The sequence below is a fragment of the Myxine glutinosa genome, chromosome 4 (assembly GCF_964187855.1).
Source record: "Myxine glutinosa chromosome 4, kmMyxGlut1.1, whole genome shotgun sequence".
Classification (NCBI taxonomy): Eukaryota; Metazoa; Chordata; class Myxini; order Myxiniformes; family Myxinidae; genus Myxine; species Myxine glutinosa.
Window position 1 is genome coordinate 73,011,185 of NC_136264.1, and position 18,167 is coordinate 73,029,351.

Consider the following 18,167-nt stretch of genomic DNA (forward strand, 5'->3'; position numbering starts at 1 on the left):
CAATTGGATGAAAATTGAGGATTTTAGAAATTTGGCAAAGATGGTGACCTCTTGGCCTATGTTGACCTCAAATATACTTGGTGGTTGAATTCAGTGGCCATATATGCAAGTCCTCTTCAAATTTCAAGTCAATTGGATGAAAATTGAGGATTTTAGAAATTTGGCAAAGATGGTGACCTCTTGGCCTATGTTGACCTCAAATATACTTGGTGGTTGAATTCAGTGGCCGGATATGCAAGTCCTCTTCAAATTTCAAGTCAATCGGGTGAAAATTGAGGATTTTAGAAATCTGGCCGATGTTGACCTTTTGGCCTAAGTTGACCTCAAATATACTTGGTGGTTGAATTCAGTGACCAGATATGCAAGTCCTCTTCGAATTTCAAGTCAATCGGATGAAAATTGAGGATTTTAGAAATTTGGCAAAGTTGGTGACCTTTGGCCTATGTTGACCTTTTGACCTTTTGACCCCAAACACAATAGGCTTCTCAATTGGGACGCCCTATACAGCTTGGTGAAGTTTCGTGACGATCGGTTTAGAATTGTGACCTGTAGGCCGGTGACAAATAAACAGACAGACAGACAGACAGAACCACAAACGCACCCGAGCAATATACTTGCAAAATCTTTGATTTTGCAAGTAATAAACAAATGACAAGCAATAAATCCATTCCATCAAGGGAAAACTCCAAAAGTCACTTTTTCCCCAGTTTTGCCCCTTTGTGACTGCCACCCCCAGAAGGGGGGGGGGGGGGAACTGGGAGGCCGGGTATCTTCTTGTGGGGAGCAAGAGCTGATATGGGAGGTGGCGGCTGAGGAGACATGTTCCGAAGATCAAAGCCACCTCTGGATCTCCTCCAATGAACATCTGGAGGGCACGGAGCCTTTTGGCACCACCTTCATGGCCATAATACGTTTTTTGTAGACCGGGCTGGGGCCTTGGCTCTTTCTCAGGGGGGCTTTCCCTTTGCCTCAGCCCCCCCGGCACTTCACGGTGGCACAGCCACTTTTGTCCACATCCTCATAACCGGAGGAGTCGTCTTGGCCCTTCTCTCTGCCCTCAGTGAGCCCAACGGCCACCGCACCTATGTCGATGAGGGAGGGGGGGGGAAGGGAACACCGGCAGCAGCACCGCTGCCGGGGCAAGGGGACCTCTGCCTCCATCCTGCCCTCCTCTCTCTCCATCCTCCTCTACTCATTAACTGCGGAGGAGGGGGAAAGAAAAACTTCTGCTTCCGGTTCCTCGAGCGAGGAAACGACTTTGATCTCTCCGCGATCAGAAATCTCAAATTTCCACTCGTTATTTTATTGTGTATCTGTTACTGTGTGTTTCTAGTTCGTTTTGGCTTGTAATTCGTGCAAACTTGTGTGTAATTAATCGTTTTCTGTTCGCACCATGTGCGTGGCCTGGTAACTTGAGGCTTCCCTCCCCCCATCGGTGTTTTGTGAATTTAAGTTATTTCCTTCGCTGTATTGCTTGTTTCTTAGATTTTCTCTTCTCCCCCTACCTTCCCCAAACATCTTACCCTTTGTCAAACGTTTTAAATTTTTTTTTTTGATTATTTGTTTCTCTCCTCGCAGGCCCCCACGTGTGCTGTTGTCTTGCCCCGCCCCCTTTATCTTTTCTTCGTACCTTTTCTTCCACCTCTTTCTACCATTTCCAGCTGACACTCGCCTTTCCAATTCTAGTTTCCACCATACCCATTCAACCCTTTCTCCTTTCTCTGATCCACGCCCTCACTTCAGGGACTTTTCCCAGATTATTTTTCACAGTTTTGTTTAAATATGTTTAACCTTTCCCCTGCAATGTTTTATGCAATGGTTTATTACAACACGCTGTTTTTCTTCCTATTTCAAAGGCTTTTTAAAATTTCCTCATCAAATCATTCCACTTGAAAAAAAATCCAATCTCTTACAGTTCTTCCTTTCTACATTCTCTAAACTCACCTGCATTCCACCAATCCACCCCTCCTCTATCGTTTTCAAACGGATCTCTGACTTGAAAATCACAATAAACCCAGTTTGTAATAAATGTTCGTTTTTCTTTAATCATCCATTTTCTAAACTTCCCCTCACACCTCCCCTCCGAAACTCCCCATCAACTCTCCCTTCCGAAACTCCCCCATCACACCCGCCCCCCCCCCCTCCTAAACTCCCTCTGCACTTCTTGTCTCTTCTAGTTTTCAAACTAGTTTCCCCTCCAAACTTCGTTTCCTCTCCAGAACTCCCCCCCCCACCCCTCCCCTTCAAAACGCCCCCTCACCCCTCCCCTTCAAAACGCCCCCCTCACCCCTCCCCTTCAAAACTCCCTCCTCGCCCCTCCCCTTCAAAACTCCCCCCCCCAACTATTTTTCTCCAATTCTCCTCCCCCCCCCCCTCCCCTCAAAGCTGCCGCCTCCCCAATTCCTCTCCTTTCCATCACATACCTCCACCTCCTCCAACCTTCGACTTTTCTCTGCCCCGCCTCAAACAACACCTCATTGTGCCTCTTCCCATCACCATCAAACCATTTGTCCTCCTCATCCTTCCCTTTTTCCAAACTCTTCTGCAATCTCTGACACACTATCAACAGCTCTCCCTACCTCCCCTCCCACCCCTCATCTTACACTACCCCTCCCCTGTCCTGTACCCAATGCTCACCCTCCCTCTTCCTTAACGGTATGGACCTCAAACATCTGGGACCTTCACTAAAACCTGATTGATCTCTCCATTCAGGTTGCTTCTGACAAACCAGACGTAATCTGCTGAACAGAAACTTTCCTCCTTCCAGATGTCTCTGATTCCTTAATATCTATTCCTGGTTACTCCCTCCTCTGGTATGATAGACCTGAGCCTCGTCCTGGTGTTGGGGTTGCTATCTTTATCAAAAACTCCCTTCCTCACTCTCCTTGCACTGCCCTCTCTCCACCCCACCCCCAGGAGTACCTCTGGCTACGGCTTCCTCTCCGCTCCCACCTTTTTTTCTTTTTCTTTTTTGTATACATAATCGAGGCTCGTGAAAGAGCTAACATTTATCACACAAACAAATCAAACAGACAAACAACCAAAGTACTGTATATAAAAAGGGAGCGGTAGACAAGATGGGGAGAGAAGGGGAAGCACATAAACACAACATTTGTGAGGGACATCGGGAATGTGTGGGAGGGAGAGGGCTTGGGGGGAGGCGGCGTGGGAAGGGGGGGGGGGGGAAATATAAACAAAAGGACACCAAGGACTTCCAGGAAAGAAGTTGGGATTTCAAAAAAGAGGATTTGGGGTGAAATTAGCGGGGGTAGAAAAGATCAAGGTTTTGGATGGGGGAAGATAAGAGATGGTGGTGAACAGCTGTTTTAAAGACCTGGAGGGAGGAGTGGGAGTGAAGGGAGTGGGGGAGTTTGTTCCAGAGGCGGGAGAAAAGAGGAATGAAAGAGTGAAGGTGAGCAGAGAGTCTTGATTTTGGCAGTTTAACCATAAGAGGGATGCAGGCAGATCTTGTGCGACCTTCAGGAATATTTGTGGGACAGAGCCCAGAGAGAGCTGGAGGAGCAAGGCCGGAGAGGAGTCGGTAGAAGACAGAAAGACCACCAACCTGCCTGCGGTGAGTAAGTGAAAGGCCCTCGGAGGTAGCTTTATCACGGGAGATTCCAATGATTCTGAACGCTTTGGTTTCAACAGCATGAAGACGAGCTAGGTGTGAGGCAGGAGCTCCAGCCCAGAGGGGAGAGCAGTATTCCATTGAGCTGCGGATGAAAGCCTTGTATGTGGTGAGGAGCTCAGGTGTGCCAAGGAAGGACTTCGCACGACGGAGGATGCCCAGTCGGTGACTGGCTTTGGAGGCCAGATTTGAAATGTGTTTTTCCCATGAAAGATCATGGCAGATAGTAAGACCCAAAAGCTTGAGTGACAGAACTTCTTGGAGAGGATTATTCAGAAAGTGGATGGGAGGGTTGTCCAGTCGGTCTTTTCGGTGAAACATCGTAAGAGTGTGAGATTTGTCAGGATTGAAAGACATGTTCCACTTGTTTGCCCAGTCAGTGATTTTGTCCAGGTCTGCAGAGATTGAGGAGGCTGCAGACTGCCGATCTGAGGGATGAGGAATGGAGCGGCAGAGAGTGGAGTCTTCAGCAAACAGATAGAGAGGATTTTCCAGAGAGTCGGAGAGATCATTGATGAAGACCAGAAAAGCACAGGGCCCATAACACTGCCTTGGGGAACTCCAGCCTGAACAGGAAGAGATGAGAGGACCCTATTCAGGGCCACATGTTGACTACGACTAGAGAGGAAGTCTGCCAGCCATGCGTGGAGATTTCCATGAATACCAAGGGAGGAGAGTTTGGTGAGCAGAGCGGGGTGCCAGACCGTATCGAAGGCACGTGATATGTCGAGGGAGACAGCTCTAATTTCCTGTTTGGCATTGAGGACCTCCATCCATTGTTGAGACAGCAGAAGCAGCATGTCCAGAGTAGAGTGACCTGGTCTGAAACCAAATTGATGATCAGAGATCGAGTGTTAATATGTGTTCTGTACCGTCCTCCAAACAGTGATGAATCCATTTACATGTCGCTGTCTGACAACATGGACCAACTTCTATCCACTCATCCCAACTCTCTCTTCCTCATATGTGGCGACTTCAACTGTCATCATGCCAGCTGGCTGGGTGTGGGTACATCTCACACCAGCCATGGCACCTCAGCAAAGGACTTCTGTGACTCACTGGGACTGACACAATCGGTCAATTTCCCGACCCGGATCTCAGTCAATGGAGTATCTTCTCTTCTAGATTTGGTTATGACAAACTTCCCTGCAAATGTCTGCTGCTCTTCTTCTGCTCCAATCGGTTCTTCTGATCATTTGCTTGTTCAAGTGGATATCTCTCTGGCCATTCTCAGAGAGCCTCCTCAGCGTCGACGTCTGGCATTTAACTCAGGCCAACTGGCACGGTCTTCAAGAAGCCATCAATCATCTGGACTGGTCTTCCATCTCTACTGTCTTTGACATCAACTCTTCCTGGGAATTCTTCCAAAGTACACTGCTGTCTCTCATGCACAGATTTATCCCTTATCGTCTTCAGTTGTCGTACCCTTCCTCCCATCCATGGTACACTGAAGCTTGTGGTGAGGCAGTTGCCATGAAGCAACTTGCCTTCACCTCATGTTAGGCTAATCCAACTGAAGGCAATCTGAGTTCCTTTCACAAAGCTCGGAACAAGTGTGTGTCTACCCTCAGGAGTGCCAGGAAGCACTATCTCTCTAATTTCAAGACTGAACTCTCAAACCGGTTTCCTTCCTCCAAATCCTGGTGGCGTCTGGTCAAATCTGTTTCTGGTGTTTGTTCCCCCTCCATCCCCTCCCTTACCTCAAACGGCTACACAGCTGACTCCGCTCATGAAAAAGCCGAATGCCTCAACTCTGTGTTTGCCTCAAAATCTTGTGTCCCAAACCCATCTCTCTCTGTACCCACCTTACCCAGTCGAACCCAGCTGCTCCTGGACTCTGTGTCCTTCTCTCCTGACAAGGTGGAGAAGTTTTTGTCAAACCTCGACTCTGATTCTGCAACTGGACCTGACGGCATCAGTCCATGGGTCCTAAAATCCTGCTCTGCTGCTCTATCTCACCCTCTCTCTGTACTCTTCGCCCTCTCTTTTGCTGAAGGTCATCTGCCATCTGCTAGGAAATCAGCTAACATTACCGCTTTACACAAAAAAGGTGCAAAAACAGATCCTTGCAACTACAGACCAATCATCCTGCTCCCAATAATCAGCAAAGTCATGGAATCCATAATCGCTTCCGACAACAAATCCTTCCTCTTCTCCAATGGCTTGATCTCGGATTATCAATTTGGATTCAGACCAGGTCATTTTATTCTGGACATGCTGCTTCTGCTGTCTCAACAATGGATGGAGGTCTTCAATGCCAAACAGAAAATCAGAGCTCTCTTCCTTGACATATCACGTGCTTTCAATACGGTCAGGCACCCCACTCTGCTCACCAAACTCTCCTCCTATGGTATCCATGGAAATCTCCTTGCATGACTTGCGGACTTCCTCTCTGGTCGTAGTCAACGTGTGGTCCTGAATAGATTTCTTTCATCTCCCCTTCCTGTTCAGGCTGGAATTCCGCAAGGCAGTGTCCCGGGCCTTGTGCTTTTTCTGGTCTTCATCAATGATCTCTCCGACTCATTGGAAATTTTTCTCAATCTCTTTGCTGATGACTCCACTCTCTGCCGCTCCATCCCTCAGCCCTCAGATCGGCAGTCTGCAGCCTCCTCACTCTCTGCAGAGTTATTCCAACAAAGGGAATAGAGCATTAAGAAGTCGAGGTAAGGTTAGCTGTGGCTTTCGCCCCACAGTCCTCTCTAATTTTGTGGATTAGGTGTGTCTAAGTGTTAAGGCCGGAATCTTGAATTCCAGATGGAGAACCCTGGCAGGTGTAGGGAGCCTAAAGTTCTGGGGAGGGGAGGTATTATGTGGAAGAGGAGGGATCCATAGATAGTGTTAAGAATAGTATGGACCATGTGGTCATCTTGCTTGGATTTTTCTCTTGTATCAGGATATTTGTCAGAAGTAAGTCATATTGTAAAAATGTGCATCGAGGAAGCAACAGGTGTAAACCTTAAAGTAGTATTGAGTAAGATTGTGTTGGGTATAACCTCCTGTAAACAGGCAAGGCCAGGTGGAGGACTTGTGAGCACAAAGGCATACAGAGCGCTGCACGCACGGCCATAGAATGTACCATGAGCCCTGAGAGGGCTTTGTGTGGTCTCTTAAAGAGGACTCCATGTGGTGACTGGTAAAAGGGTACTACAAAAAACCCGAAGTGGTTGGAACGATGGGGTGCCATCCCGGACGGCAAGCACCCAACGAGAGGGACCAACTGCGTTTTGGAAAGGCGGTCCCTGTGGGGCGAAAAGGCCGTGTCCATGCATCGATGTGCGAGTAATCAGTTGGAGATGGCCTGCATACTTTGAAGAGGCAACACCTCTCTTCACCCTGTTTCTTGGTTTAGAAAAACAGGACTGATTTGGAGAGACAGGGATGTCACATCACTCCTCAGTGCCCTTGACATCACCATCCTGTACCATCTCCAGCCCACACGATATTTTTGTGGTGAAGTTGGCTGACTTGCGCTTTCTCAAATCCCTACCTGTTCTGTTCCCCTTTGTTGTGCGAGCTCGGTATTTTGGCACCATAATTGGGTTAGGCTTTATTTATTTATCTTGTACATAGGTTTGCATTTCTCAAGTCCTACTTCCCGTATTTGTCTGTCCTCGCACCAGATTTGGCGGACTACTGTTGTCTCGTCATCCCATGTCAAAATCATCGGGAAATACACATTTTAATCGTAATGAACGTTTTCCCACCTTTTGCTTCCCACGCGTATCACCGCCAGGTTCGGCTTTTATTTTTGCAATCCTTGGGGTCTGCAAATGATAACAAATGCAGCTATAGTAAGAACCACCTTAAGAGGCCATTTTTCCCCATAGAGCAGGGGTTGGCCTTTTTTGGGTACCGTGGTCCCCTTTTTGAAGCAATGTTTTATGGTCGGATGTCCTTCCTGCCGCCAACCCTGTTAGTCGCCTCTTGTGACACACAGGGAATTACCAGTGAACTGGTACTCAATTTGTCGACCTCGGAAGGATGACAGGCTGAGTCAACCCCCTTGGCATTAATTCAGCGATCGACCGGGATTATGAACCCAGGATCCTAGGATCCCAAGCCGGCACCCTAACCGCTAAGCCAAGACCAGGTATTTAGTCTGATCAGTTATAGTAAGAACATGGTAAAAAAATCCTTTCGGCCGTTTCCGGTTGTTGTACCTCCAGCTCAGTCGGTCTGTGTTAATGGACCCCATGTGACATTAAAATATCATTTCCTTTCCTCTGGCAGTGTTTCAGGAGCTTTGCTGAAATGGCCACATGAGTTGCCTTTTCATAAAAATAGAAGCAGATATACCTTCCTGGGAGAGAAGAAAGAAATAGGGTGTACAGTATAATTGCTAGGTGGATAATCTTGTGGTAAATCTGCTTACCTTCCCACCTCCACCCCCCCCCGCCCCCTTCCCATGCCTCCTCCCCCCAAGCCCTCTCCCTCCCACAGATCTCCCGATGTCCCTGCTCTCCATCTTGTCTCCCACTCCCTTTATCATATGTTTTATGTGTCAGTTTCTCATTTTTATTGATCAATGTTAGGTCTTACACGAGCCTCCATCTTGTATAAAAAAGAAAAGAAAAAAAAAGTGATGTCACTGGAGAGGTATTGGCTAAAAATGCAACTGCTGCAATTTTATTTTTCATTGTCCACATTAAGATTATTGATTTGACATTACATCCTTCATATTGTGCTTTACATTCTCCCGATAAATCTTTCTTTTTTTTTCAGCACGTTAACAGAATTACCTTGTCACGTACACCTTTCAAACGTCAAGGTTGCAATACATCAATCTACTATTTGCAATAAAGAACAAGCAAATCCATCCAACATCTACAACTGGCCAAAGGTTCCACAGCTCAGACAGTATATGGAACACACCGCAAGCATTTCAAAAGTGTAATAACAACTATTAGGAGGTTCAAAGGAATTGATCAAAACCTTGATGTATTGTTCTTTTGATCTATTGAAGTTCTATTGTTGTATTGTTCTATCTATTGTTCTTTAAAACCAAACCTTGATCTATTGAAGACAAAGGCAATAATTATCAAACATACCAAAAAATTGCCCGTTTGGCCATTCATTGCACTAACTAAAGTTGCATAATAAACTTCCCAAATGAAGCAGAACCATATTACGTGCACATACAGTGGTTCAGTAAACCTTTGTAAAATACAAGTTGAATGTCAGCTGCATGAAGACAAACGCTTTTGAAAAATCAATTTCCACTTTGTTGCAAACTGCTCTTTGAAAATCCCTGCAGTTTTGTGTGATCTTGTCATTAAAAAAGCATAAAATAGGTGTTTATGGAGACATTATTTTCGATGTTAAGGATAAAAGGAACTGAAAGCGGGAGATAAAATAATAAATATGTAACTGTGTACAATCCCAAGTTGTCGTCGGATCAAGCCACCCAAAGATTCTCCATTTCACATTCATTGGTAAAGCTTCGGTTTGAAAACTTGACAAAAGTAGTAGTGTCAGGTAGTTTAATCAAATCTTCACTTCACCATCATCAAATTTTGATGCTAAAAGGTAAAAGTTGGAACATAGATTAATTTGCTTTGTCTTTCTGATAACAAAATGTCAGACAATTAAATGGCTCAATCAACAAATCAAGATGTACCTATGTCCTTGGAAGGAAGTGATGTTGGTTGGAACAAAACTTTGATGTAGTTTGGTTTTAGAATGTAAATGTATTTGAAGCAAGTAATGAGAAATGTTTATATCTGACAAAACAACACGTCAAGGTATTATCACATGACTCATTGTACAAATTATAGTATTATCAAGGTCCTTAATTACCCTGCGCTCGCAAAGCCAAAATCAGGGTTAGGCATTCAGTTGTGTACGTGTGGCGTGCGTACGTGCGTGTTTGTCTGCATTAAAAAAATTCATTTTCTCGGCAACCGTTGGTCTGATTGACACAAAATTTTACCATATGAGCGCCTCCACCTGTGGAATTATTTATTCATAATTATGACGTCATAGGTCACGTGGTATGGACGCCACCTTGGAAAAACGTTACACCTCTATATCTCCGAAACCGCTCAATGGAAAAAGTTGAAACAAAGCTCATTGTCAAGTAATCTCCATGTGGAATAAGATATGTTAATGATGATGTCACCAGTGCCTGCATCATGACGTCATATTTTGACAAGTACAAAACTTCATCCGATCAGTATGACAAAATAAATTCCCTGCAACTGTTAGTCTGATGGACACGACATTTTGACCATAGGAGCACCTCCTCCGGAAGAATTCGATAATGATAATTATGATGTCATCAGTCACGTGGTACAGGCATCATCTTGGTAAAATCGAAAAACGTCGCACCTCTATATCTCCAAAACTGCTTCGTGGAAAAAAATTGAAACGTGGTGCGTTGTCAACTACTCCACATGGAGAATAAGTGTTGTTAATGATGACATCATTGGTGCCTTAATTATGACGTCATAATTTGACAGGGACAATGCTTAGTCTGATCAGTTGGAAATTTATTGTATTTATGATGAAATATTAGAGAATATAAATGTATGATGTCATCACTCACATGGTCTGGCAGTCATATTGGATCAAAGAAAAAAAAAACCTTCAAAAACAAAAGAGTTGGCTCGTACCAAGTTGACTGCGCAGGATAGGTATTCTCTGAATACCATCTAGTTTTTTTTTTGTAATATATTGTGTAATATAATAACTTAATGATTGCAATTTTTATCTGCAAGCCCTGCCATTCTATAAAGGTAACTCCTTTTTTGGTAGTGGTGGTGTGATTGTGCCAATTGAGAAATCAAAATTGTTGGCAATGGGGAATATGGTAGGTGGCATACATATTAACCAACGCGACACCACTGTTACTCAAACCACATGCTTGGCACCATTTATCTAAACCTCGCAATGGACAAGTGTGATGATTTTAGGCAGTTGTGCTTATTTTTTAAACAGGGGTTGCATGTGTATGGTACCCACTGCTGATGCACTTTATTTTTAAAGTTTGTGCTCAAATAGCTGGGAGCATGTCGTGTTACTGGGAGACAAAATCCGTGACAGGTGAGGGTCCTCCCTGATGCCCCACGTGTGCTTTTTTAGGGCCGGATGAGTCGGTTAGTGCTTGTGGTGGAAGCTGGAATGTGGTTTGGGTTGGAACCTCAGTTCCTGCGCAATCCGTTCCCTGCAACTGTCTTCCAACAGCAGTTTGGCCTTCAATGCCTCGCCAGAATGCTGGCTCATGGAGGGTGTCCAATACGAGGTCGGGTGTGATCTGCCCGAGGGACATGGGTCTTGGGTGTAACTGTGCCTGGAAGTACACACAGTCAATGCCACCTTCATCAACACAACACAAACAATCAAAGCCCAGTCAAACCATATTTACAAAATAAAAATGAACTCACTGTGGCCCTTGTATGCAAGTTAATCATATATCCTCTGTGGCAAATGTGCATTTTTGTCTTTAATTGCAATTATGAAATAAAGGAATTATCATGAGACATATGGACACATGAGGATTGGCAACGAACTTATGAACATAAATGAGATATGAAACAAAACATGATAAGACAGAAAACTGGAAATGATACAAATGTGATTTTCAATACAATCTCTGAAAGGGCATGTGACATGGAAAATAACCCCAATATGTGTATTCTATGCAATATGCATATTCTTTGAAGACAAGTAAACATACTGTCATATATGTAAATAGACTGTAGTAATGATGAAAAACTTCCCAAAACGTTATGAGCTAACTGCTAAGTACTTGGCTGAGAAAACAACATAGGTCAACCCAGGTCAATTATAAAAAATGGCTCCAAGTGGGCTGATGGTCACCTCAAGGTTTTAGTTCAAACATCTGCTGATTTTGGGGGACCCTCCTGGAAGCTCCTCTAATCCCCTGGCAGCCCCTCCAACCCCTACCCCCTCCCCCCCCCCCCCCAATCCAAAATCGAAAAATCTAAGAATGAGCGATGCTGCAAAACATCGAGTAGAAGAGCTTATCGGGTTTCAGAGCAATTGGTTGGTAAATAAGGGACGAGTAGGGATTCGAAGTTTCAGGAGGTAACCGCCCCTGGGAGTCCCCATGATCCGAAAATCGAAAAATCAAAGTCCGAGTGATTGTGCTGTCTACTGTCTTGTATTCATGTGCGAGTATCAGAAAAATCATCCAGGTGATAAGGGAGGCATGACAAAAATAACAAAAAGCGGCGGACCCATTTTACAAGTTAATCTCGTCGAGAATCGAGATGAGATGACTTAAAAAGAGCAGTACCGGTCCCTTAATCTCGGGATCGTTGTGGACTTTGTATATACAGAGACAAACAAAGGCATGAGGAGACATCACTTTTTTCTGAGATGTTTTTCATATAAACTACAAGAACATTAGTCGAGTATGAACAAACAGACAGTATATGGGATTTGAACCTGGATTTAACTCACTTCATAAGCTCGGGATTTAGGTGGGAACAGTATGAGGTGCCGTGCTCACATTGCATCGCCTTTAGGCAGATTATATTCCTTCCTGATATTCTGCCAAATGGTAATCTACGAAGAGCTTGGTATTATATTTGTATCCTCATGCCTTTTGAAAAAAAGGGGAGGGGGGATATTGTAATTGGCTCCGTCTGTCTGTCTGTCACGACATCTCTTCTTAAACGGTTGAGCAGAAATTCACCAAATTTGTAGTTATGATCACCACATGGCAAGAAGGTGAAAGAGCAGTATCATTTTGGCCACGCCCTTGGGGTGGGGTCAAAAGGTCAAATACCGAAAAATGTAATTACGGACACATTTTCAAATGAAACTTTGGATATGCAATCAACGTTGCAGGACGCAGGAAATAGGTAACAATATTTGCATTTGACCCCTAGTTCAGTTCATGCCTTTCGGGGTGGGGACTTAGGGTCACATGGGTCAAAATGAATTTTTTATTCAAAATTTAATATTGCGTCATTCCTGGGGGAACCTCTTGCCATCTTTTAACTTTATTTTAGGTGGGAAGCATGGGGATTTGTGATTGTGCACCATCGACTTGCTCTAGTTTTATTTTGCGAATTTGATGAAAAACAACTTGGGGAAGAAAAAAAATCATAAACCTAACCCAAAGATGGCAAAACAAATAAATAACGAGAACGGCACTTGGTAGAGCACATACCTTAACCAGACTGAACAGTTTACATTTTATATCGCACTGATAGGCCGGATCTATATCCAGACCTTCCTTAATAACCAAAATCTAATCGGCTTGTTCTTGTCACATACCCAACTCATCCACCAAGTTTTGTTATAATCTGTCAACAAAAATAATCTACAATAAGGCTTGAATCATGCATTTCTGTCATTACTTTAAACCAAAGGTATGTTCAAAGGCCCTCACCCGAATACTGGGATCAGGACCGGAGGGCCTGAGTTCAGGTGAACAGCGTGAAGTGAAACCCCGATGTGAACTTGTTCCACGCTTTGCTGCTTCAAGGCTGGGAGCACGATTGGGTCGTGATTGCTCTGCAAAGTGCATTCCAGCTTCACCTTGCCAGCTCACCTCGTCCAGTGAAGACAAAGACGTAGGTCGTTTGCATTCCGCAACAGAATCTGGCCTGTGATCAGACAACTTAGGTTATTAGCCTAATCCGTTCCAAAATGGATGGGAGAGGTTGTTGTAATTGGTTTGTGTGTTTGTTTGTGAGTAAGTCTGCAAGCAGACAAACTTTAATATAGTGCCCCCAAGCGGTCTACTTCAATATTGCACACCCTGGCAGCCTGAAGCACAGTGTGACAAAGTTGTCCAATGTATCCAGACCCTTTTTACATCTAATATACACATTTTGATTTTGCACCATGAAGGTGGTTTATGTCAAAGTTATCCACACCACTTTCTGAGTGTGTGTTTACCCAAATCACCTGTGGTTTGAGTATACTGAAAAGCCTATGGGCTCAACTTGTAATTTGATTTACCATGATGTGGAATTGTTGCATATTGGAATCGGCCTTCTTCATAATTGCTGAGATGGTTCATTTCAAGTGTAATATACATGTGATATTTATATATACAGACTTGGCATTTAATATGGAATATTTTTTTTTTCTTGACTTGGGTTTACTTTCTTAACTCAGTTTATCAATCTGGTGAGTTTCTTTTACACTTTGGTGATTTATTTGTTAAAAGAACCATGTCACTGATTGTCTGTCGCAGCAAGAAGTCAACAACAGGATTATATCACAGGTGGCGTGGCAAAATGTACGGACAGGTACATTTGACGATTGGCTTCACAATCGGGTATACAAGGGTTGTTGCGTTCTGTATTAGTGGAAAACAACTGCTGCACGTCTCCAAAAGTTATTGCCGCTTCCTCTGTATATGGTCCGTCAACTCGACAATGCTGTTTGTCATGGAGTGGTGGCTTTACGAAATTCTGGCATGAAACAGCATGCTATTGCTCGGCAGTATGGCATCACTCAACGTCAGGTGTCAAAGATCCTGAAACGAAATGCTCAGAGGGGTGTCCCTTCTCCAATACCGATGCCAGGACGTCCCCGCAGAACCACAAGGAGGGCTGATCGCCAGCTGCACCGGTTAGTCCGCAATGGCGGTACCAAGTCAGCTAATCGGCTTAGGGCTGAGTGGCAGCAACTGACAAATGTGCCTGTATCCAGAAGGCCAGTCAACCAACGACTGGTTCAAGCAGGCTATCGTGCCAGGCATCCCCTGAGAAAGCCACGCCTGACCAGACAACACTGCCAGCGCCGATTGCAGTGGGCCAGAGAGCACCGTCAATGGCAGCCAGGACACTGGAATCACGTGATCTTCAGTGACGAGTCTAGATTTCTGGTCTATCGTCAAGATGGCCATGTCCGAGTGCGCAGACAAGTGCATGAAGCCTACAACAAAGATTGTATAGTGTCAAGAGTCCAAGCTGGAGGTGGTGGGGTGACCGTTTGAGCTGCTTTTCATGCAGGGGGCAAAACTGACGTGGTTGTTCTGAATGGAAACCTGAACCAGTGTAAGTACAGGGCCATTCTGGAAGAAACATTGCTTCCATTTGCTCGTGCAGCCTTTCGAGGAGACTTTGTCTTCCAAGATGACAATGCATGGCCTCATCATGCTCGCATGATCCAACACTTTCTTGCTGACTGTGGTGTGGAGCATATGGAGTGGCCTGCCATGTCCCCGGATATGAATCCGATAGAGAACTTGTGGGCAGAATTAACGCGTCAAATCGACCAGTTGGACCAGCAGCCGACCTCTGTGCGTGAATTGCAGCAGGCTATTGTCAATGCATGGCAAGCGATTCCTGTCCAAACCTTGGCAAATCTCGTGAACAGCATGCCTCAACGTGTGCGTGCTCTCCTGAATGCTCGAAGGGGTTGCACGAAGTACTGAACGGTAATTTTACTGTCTGTAATCCCAGTCGTAATTTAACTTTTGTTTTTGTTAAAAACATTTTTGGCTAATGTGCAAAATAAAGAGATACTTCTGGAAAACGTACAGAAGTTTTACACAGTACTGTCCAAGAATTGAGTTCGATATCAGTTTACATCACTTTCAAAGATCAATTTATTTGTTTCGAAATGTCAAATGTGGCTTTTGTTTCTTTTAAAGGTCACATTAACAAAATCTAGAATAATTTCAACATAATTCGAATGAACTTTTGGTTCTAAGACATCTTGAAAAGTAAGTTCACCCCCACAAAAAAAATATTCCATATTAAATGTCAAGTCTGTATCTATATATATAGTGCATTCAGAAAGTATTCAGACCCCTTCACTTTTTTCACATTTTGTTATGTTGCAGCCTTTTGCTGAAATCGTTTAAATTCATTTTTTCCCTCATCAATCTACACTCAATACCCCCATAATGACAAAGAGAAAACAGGATTTTAGAAAAGTTTTGCAAATTTATTTAAAAAAAAAAACTGAAATATCACATTGACATAAGTATTCAGACCCAGTACTTAGTTGAAGCACCTTTGGCAACGATTACAGCCTCAAGTATTCTTGGGTATGATGCGCCAAGCTTTGCACACCTGGATTTGGGGATTTTCTACCATTCTTCTCTGCAGATCCTCTCAAGCTCTGTCAGGTTGGATAGGGACAGTCCGTGGACAGCCATTTTCAGGTCTCTCCAGAGATGTTCGATTGGGTTCAAGTCAGGGCTCTGGCTGGGCCACTCAAGGACCTTCAAGAGTTGTCCCTAAGCCACTCCTGCATTGCCTTGGCTGTGTGCTTAGGGTCATTGTCCTGTTGGAAGGTGAACCTTTGGCCCAGTCTGAGGTCCTGAGCGCTCTGTTTCAGGTTTTCATTTAGGATATCTCTGTACTTTGCTCCATTCATTGTTCCCTCAACTCTGACCAGTCCCCCAGTCCCTGCTGCTGAAAAACACCCCCACAGCATGATGCTGCCACCACCATGCTTCACCGTTGGGATGGCATTGGGCAGGTGATAAGCGGTGCCTGGTTTCCTCCAGACATGACGCTTAGAATTGAGGCCAAACAGTTCAATCTTGGTTTCATCAGACCACAGAATCTTGTTTCTCACAGTCTGAGAGTCCTTTAGGTGCTTTTTTGCAAACTCCAAGCGGGCTTTCATGTGTCTTTCACTGAGAAGAGGCTTCCGTCTGGCCACTCTGCCATAAAGCCCAGATCGGTGGAGTGTTGCAGTGATGGTTGTCCTTCTGGAAGTTTCTCCCATCTCCACACAGGATCTCTGGAGCTCAACCAGAGTGACCATCGGGTTCTTGGTCACCTCTCTTACCAAGGCCCTTCTCTCCCGATTGCTCAGTTTGGCCGGGCGGCCAGCTCTAGGAAGGGTCCTGGTTGTTCCAAACTTCTTCCATTTAAGAATTATGGAGGCCACTGTTCTCTTGGGAATGTTCAATGCAGCAGAAATTTTTTGTAGGCTTCCCCATATCTGTGCCTCCACACAATCCTGTCTCTGAGCTCTGCAGGTAGTTCCTTCGACCTCATGGCTTGGTTTTTGCTCTGATATGCATTGTCAGCTGTGAGACCTTATATAGACAGGTGTGTGCCTTTCCAAATCATGTCCAATCAATTGAATGTACCACAGGTGCACTCCAATCAAGGTGTAGAAACATCTCAAAGATGATCTAGAGAAATGGGAGGCACCTGAGCTAAATTTCAAGTGTCATAGCAAAGGGTCTGAATACTTATGTAAATGTGATATTTCAGTTTTTTCTTTTTAATAAATTTGCAAAATTTTCTAAAATCCTGTTTTCTCTTTGTCATTATGGGGTATTGAGTGTAGATTGATGAGGGAAAAAATGAATTGAAACGATTTCAGCATAAGGCTGCAACATAACAAAATGTGAAAAAAGTGAAGGGGTCTGAATACTTTCTGAATGCACTGTGTACGTATATATAATATATATATATATATATATATATATATATATATATATATATATATATATATATATATATATATATATATATATATACACACATATACACGCTGTTGCAATTACGATTTGAACACTTTTGATTGGGAGAACTGTATATAAATATATAAATATCTCCTTGGCAACCAAGACAATAATGCTTATTTCGAAAAGAAAAACAACGTTTTAGAGGTTTGTAGTTATGTTGGTTTCAAAAATAGAAAATTTGAAGGTGTCTCATGGTCCTTGCTTTCAACTCTAGGTGTTACTGCTTGGAAACCTTGATAGTAGCTCACAAGTTGTAATAATTTTTGACAATGCACAACACTACTTTCAATGGCATCAAGTAGTTTCTAAAGGTTCTTATTACTGTGCATGCTTGTAGGTGCGTATAGACTTGCATGGCACACGAGTCGTGTTCAACTCTGCTTGGCCGACTTTTCCACAAATCATCTGAAATCTGTGGTGAGTGTTCCAAGTCGTCAATCTTAGCCACTGTCTCCGAAAGATTGACTTCTGCACACAGCATTCAATGTCCAACCAAACACATTTTAATCACCCAGAACCACAATCAATTCCTCAATTCCAGTGGAGTCGTCAGCAAAGAGATAGAGAGGATTTTCCAGAGAGCCGGAGAGATTTATTGATGAAGACCAGAAAAAGCACAGGGCCCAGAACACTGCCTTGGGGAACTCCAGCCTGAACAGGAAGGGGAGATGAGAGAAATCCATTAAAGTGCAGATTGTCGGAAATGTTGATTCTCTTCCAAGGAGCGCTTGATTTCTCTGTAGCTCAGTTCACTTCAGACATTATATTATAACAATGTGCCTGATCAGTCTATTGTGTAACAAAAACATAATGATATGGTGATATTTTGGTTCTGAAGAAGTAAAGTCAATCGATGGGTTTTTGGTTTTAATAGAACTACCGTACCTTTTTCACTGACAGATGCCTCTGTAGTTCCGTCTTGTGCTAGTTCCTCTGCTGCAGTTGTGTCCAACTCCGAATGATCACTGTTGCACAATGAGGAAAACAGATACACGCATGCAATGTACAAAGCAATCGACTTGATAATTATATTGGATTTAATATTTGTTTTGAGGGACTGTAGTCACAAAGTTCTAACTTGTCTTGTGTCACGGTCTTGGTAAAACTTATATT

At 43.9% G+C, this 18,167-nt stretch overlaps 1 protein-coding gene across 1 annotated transcript in view; it reads right to left on the reverse strand.

The window, feature by feature from the left end:
* Window positions 1-8,230: 8,230 nt before the first annotated feature.
* The window catches only part of LOC137415250 (SLIT-ROBO Rho GTPase-activating protein 1), a gene marked incomplete in the record, with an annotated part of 150,712 nt that continues 140,775 nt past the window's right edge, over window positions 8,231-18,167 (reverse strand). The window contains 4 exon segments of the mRNA XM_078775906.1: window positions 8,231-10,919; window positions 12,993-13,209; window positions 17,408-17,522; window positions 17,940-18,019. Coding sequence (XP_078632032.1) covers window positions 10,647-10,919; window positions 12,993-13,209; window positions 17,408-17,522; window positions 17,940-18,019 — 685 coding nt within the window.